Genomic DNA, 4,859 nt, shown 5'->3' with positions numbered 1-4,859 from the left:
TACAATAATAATTCTTGATCATGCATAACAAGTTGCAAATTGGGAGGAGGGCCAACCATAACCAAAACTCTTGCACCGCCTCTTAATCGCAACAAGCTGTGTGGTGGTGGGGGGCGGGGGGACATGGGGCATGTTTGGGACCGCAATTGTGCGGCCACACATAGTGCAGTATCACAAGTTCACAACCATGTCCTCTCACCTACAGCACATAAAAGGCGACCAATAGTTTATTTTCACGTGGTGAAAAGAATCATCAATTCTCATGAGGCGTTTAGGGGATTTTTTTCGATTCCCAAGGTGGGACAGCTGTAGATCTGATTTTAATCAGAAACAAACACACCCAACATTTGCTACAAATTCTAAAAAGTAGCAACCCTAATTAGTAAGCACGAGCATACGTGGCTAGTATTTGATGATTAGTAGCAACCTTAATCGATATAGATGATACACCTTAATCAATATACACAAGTATGCAGGAGTAACATGACCCAACTTTGTTTGAGAAACCTAAAAAGAGGCAATCCTAATCAACATGGATGTTGTAACCCTGATCAGTATACATAAGTATACTAGACCTATGTTTGAAAAAGAAAAACAAAGCTGAAGTGGGGGAGTCAGAGTCAAAAAGAGGATTTCTTGCTTCTTTATCTTATGCAAAACCGTGCATGAGACTTTCATCTCGCACAACTCCTAAGTGATAAAAGAAAGAACTCGTGTTATTTCCTTTTTGATTACCTTCCTTGCATACGTATAAGGTCAAATCCATTCTTTTTTGAAATGAGTTTTAGAAAAGAACAACTAGTACTTAACTTTTTGATGAATCCTTCATCAGTGGCTGTGAATGACTGACTTTTTTAATCCTTTCAACCTTGGTTCCATAGGAGCAAGTTAGAAAGATTGAGAAATAGAACAATCTGATTTGATTGGTACCCAATAGCCATGAGATGATCATCTTAGGGTGATCCTTTTGTCAACTGATGCTCCTATTACACTCGTAGTCTTTGAAGGATGAGAACCCACTATGTAACATTTACATCGATAATTCAAACATTGTATACATCATTAGTCAGTTTTTTTTTTGTAGGAACTATCCATAATAAGGAGTTTGCAATATGGATTTGTTTATCATAAAGAGTTTCGTTTCCTGACCTTGCGTCACCTTAATTGCTATTTGAACAAAAAGATCACAATAAATTTTTTATAAAGGTTATGTCTTGGTCAGGATAGGGATAGCAAATAGCATTCCTCTTCTACATGCCTGTCTGATTTGTTTGTGAGGCCTCAAGGAGTTCATTTTTATGTGATGCTCAGTTACTTGGAACTAGCCAGAAGAAAAGCGGTAAGTTGCAGTCTTTGAGAAGGTCTTTGAAAAGTGTGGAGCTTATACCAGTAGGGGGAAACCCCTCCTATTCAGTCAAAATAAAACAGTGTGGAGCTTATATACAAAGACGCACCTCAGCGTCCCTGCCTAACTGATTAACAGATCCAACCCCAATGTTTATTAGGAGAAAATCGTGCCAATTGCGATTGCGACAGCATAGATCTCCCATACTTCTTCCGTGGATGCCCATGGTTTTTAAAATTGCAGGGAGCCATACAGATATTAGCCACGTTCTCTGAAGAATCAAGAATGAGCTGGTTTTCTCAACTCCAAGCCTGTTTTTCTCACAATTTTAATTCACATGATGCTGAATTGCTCTGGTAATTGCTTCTGCCACGAAATAATCAAACTAGGACTTTAGTCGGTGAAACAAAAAGTTTTGATCGTGTGAACGGCTGGACGCTGTATTTGTCTAACAAAAGAACTGCCCTTTTTCTTTTTTTTTCTTTTTTAATTTTTTATCTACCGTCATTTAGCACTGAGTGAGTAGCAGTAATAAAAAAAAAGGGCACACAGCTCAGCGGCTACTATACCTTACTAACAAATCATCCCTATCTTTTTGGGGCAAAATAAATAAAACGCAAAAGGACAGTGATAGCTGTTGATATGATTTACCTTTGCAATCTGCAGCACCGGGCATTGGCTATCAACCAGAGAAGTTCAGTCTTGGACATCATGACATGGTCATCAGCTAGATTACAAGGTCATGTCGTCACAGCCTGTACAGTGTAAGTCAAAAATCCAAGATTTCGCTCGTGAAACTCGCGTCTCACCGGCAGCGCTATCACGCAAATATATATACATAAACCAATCACTTCCTTGCAAGCATTGTTAATCGATCGTATAAGAAATGCTAGGTCAATGCTCCCACACGTTGGAGCTATTATACTATGTAAACAATAAACCCTCTTCTTGGCTTCCCATTTGCGTACGTTGGCACGCCGAGTGTTTTGTGGAGGAAATGGGGAGCAGCGCGGCGCAGCGGCGGCGATGGACGCTGGCTCTGGTGACCACGGCGGCGCTGCTGGAGCGCGCGGATGAGCAGCTGCTTCCCGCGGTGTACAAGGAGGTCGGCGAGGCGCTGCGCGTGTCCCCCACCGCGTTGGGCTCCCTCTCGCTGTGCCGCGCGCTCGTGCAGGCCGTCTGCTACCCGCTCGCGACGTGCGCCGCGGCGCGCTGCGACCGCGCGCGCGTCGTCGCCGCCGGCGCAGTCCTCTGGGCCGTGGCCACACTGCTCGTCGGCGCCTCGGGCACTTTTCTCCATGTCAGTGTCTCTGCATGCCACGACACGAGGTGTTTTGCGCCGTCGTTAAATTTTCCCACCCACTGGTGGCCACGGGCTACCTGAACGCTAGCTAGCTAACTATGTTGCAGATGGCGTTGGCCAGGGGCTTCAACGGCGTCGGGCTGGCGCTCGTTGTGCCGGCGATCTACTCCCTGGTGGCGGACTACAGCGACGACGGCACGCGCGGCTCGGCGTTCGGGTGGGTGGGGATGGCGCAGTTCATGGGCCGTGTCGCCGGGAACACCCTCGGCGTGCTGCTAGCGGCGACGAGCTTCCTCGGCGTCCCAGGCTGGCGGCTGGCGTTCTACGCCCTCGCGCTCGTCAGCGCCTCCATCGCCGCCCTAACGTGGCTGCTCGGCGCCGACCCCCGCCGCCCCGTCACCGTCCGCGGCGCGAAGTCCGCCACGGCCGCGGCGGCCACGCTGGCCCAGCTCGCCCGAGAAGCCAGGGACGTGGTGAAGGTGCCGACGTTCCAGATCATCGTGGCGCAGGGCGTGGCCGGGTCGGTGCCGTGGTCGGCGCTCAGCTTCGCCGCCATGTGGCTGGAGCTCGCCGGGTTCACGCACTGGCAGACCAGCGCGCTGACCGGCCTCAACAACCTCGCCAACGCGGTCGGCGCGCTGTTCGCGGGGTTCGTCGGGGACCCACTGGCGCGGCGGTTCCCGGACACGGGCAGGATCGCGCTTGCGCAGGTGTGCACCGCGTCCACCGTCCCGCTCGCCGCCGTCCTGCTGCTCGCGCTCCCCGACGACCCCGCCGCGGTGGCCGCGTACGCCGCCACGTTCTTCGTCCTGGGCTTCGTCATGCCCTGGTGCCCCGTCGCCACAAACAAGTGAGAAAGTGACACCACCACCACCACCACCACCGGCAGCGGCAGCGGCAGCGGCAGCCCTGCCGTGCCCACGGGTGTCCATCTGGCAAGTCGTCGCTCACCCCGCAGTACATTTCCTTTTTTTGCAGCCCAATTTTCGCGGAGGTCGTGCCGGAGAAGGCGAGGACGACGGTGTACGCGCTGGACAGGTGCTTCGAGACGGTGTTCGCCTCGTTCGCGCCGCCGCTCGTGGGCATCCTGGCGGAGCGCGTCTTCGGGTACCAACCGGCGGCCGCGTCCGGCAGGAGCGTGGAGGCTGACAGGGACAGGGAGAACGCCGCCGCCCTCGGCAAGGCGGTGTTCGCAGAGATCGCCGTGCCGGTTGCCGTCTGTTGCCTCGCCTACACCGGGCTGTACTGGACTTACCCCGCCGACAGACAGCACGCGCAGACGGCCGCTCTGCAACTGCAAGCGGCGGGGGATCAGGACTGCGACTGCGAAGCCCATGCTGCTGCAGGAGCTGAGGGCTTGAACCAAGCGCTATTGCCGGAACAAGAACGGAGTAGCAAATTCTGAAGAATACATACATACATACACAGATACACTTCAAGCTGGCTAACCAATGGACAGATTCGATATACAATCATTTCAAATACCAAAGATTGTATTGTATTGTAAAAACATGCTATTGAATTGCTTTAATGCAAAGACAATCATACGTACATGCGTATACTTGGAGAATTTGGTATTTCAGTTACCGCCGATGTTCAATCGTAATGCAATTAATCAGTGTCGAGCTCCGTGACCGATGACTCCTTCGGGGCTTCGGCTCAGCGGTAGGTAGGTCGGTGACCTCCGTCCTCCGGTGAGTTGGCTGGTCGCCCACCCCTTCTCATTCTTGATCGACAGTGACTGATTAGTAGAAGATTCTCAGGCTGATTCCCACCTTCTTCTCCTTGAAAGCCCTAAACCCTATACCAACTAGGCAAGGAAGATTTTCCCTGATCCACTAGCACTGCTCGAATTTGAATAAATTCTGTGGAGCTGATTCTGTAGAGGAGAATGAAACACTTGAAGAGGAAGCTTACTAGCTTAGCCAAAGCCAATAGACATCAAAGAATTGCAAGCTGCCCTGTTAAAATTTCATAAATTGCATTTGTTTTTGTGTTCCAGAGCTGAGACGTACGCTGAGGACGTGCGCGGATGGTGGCCGCGCCCGCGCCCGCGGATGCCCCACCCCTACCGACATAGCTGAGAGCCTGAGACATGAACCGTTTCCTGCCAAGCAGAAAAACAACTTAGGCCTGCTTAACTGAATCAAAGCTATGCTTTGACAAAGTATCACCTCCCTTCTGACTCTGAAACTGAAATTTTATAGCTTC

At 50.9% G+C, this 4,859-nt stretch overlaps 1 protein-coding gene across 3 annotated transcripts; it reads left to right on the top strand.

Moving 5' to 3' along the window:
* Nucleotides 2,224–4,218, top strand: LOC8077088. 3 transcript variants are annotated; one of them, XM_021462242.1, is made up of 3 exons: nucleotides 2,224–2,645; nucleotides 2,770–3,498; nucleotides 3,627–4,218. In XM_021462242.1, exons 1-3 carry the CDS (start codon nucleotides 2,419–2,421, stop codon nucleotides 4,051–4,053), a joined length of 1,383 nt encoding a protein of 460 aa, XP_021317917.1. In that variant the 5' UTR covers nucleotides 2,224–2,418; the 3' UTR covers nucleotides 4,054–4,218. The 3 variants fall into 3 exon arrangements, with proteins under 3 accessions (XP_021317917.1, XP_002467734.2, XP_021317912.1); XM_002467689.2 differs by having other exon boundaries at nucleotides 2,756–3,498; XM_021462237.1 differs by having other exon boundaries at nucleotides 2,224–2,674.

The sequence above is a fragment of the Sorghum bicolor genome, chromosome 1, assembly GCF_000003195.3.
Source record: "Sorghum bicolor cultivar BTx623 chromosome 1, Sorghum_bicolor_NCBIv3, whole genome shotgun sequence".
In the NCBI taxonomy this organism is placed as follows: domain Eukaryota; kingdom Viridiplantae; phylum Streptophyta; class Magnoliopsida; order Poales; family Poaceae; genus Sorghum; species Sorghum bicolor.
Note: the sequence above shows the minus strand (reverse complement) of the source record. Positions and strands in the feature narration are given on the sequence as shown.

Coding starts and splice junctions, on each gene's coding strand:
- LOC8077088 (XM_021462237.1), top strand. CDS start 2,232: ATGCTAGGTCAATGCTCCCACACGTTGGAGCTATTATACTATGTAAAC. Junction 2,675..2,769: donor TCTGCATGCCACGACACGAG/GTGTTTTGCGCC, acceptor GGCGTTGGCCAG/GGGCTTCAACGGCGTCGGGC. Junction 3,499..3,626: donor TGCCCCGTCGCCACAAACAA/GTGAGAAAGTGA, acceptor CTTTTTTTGCAG/CCCAATTTTCGCGGAGGTCG.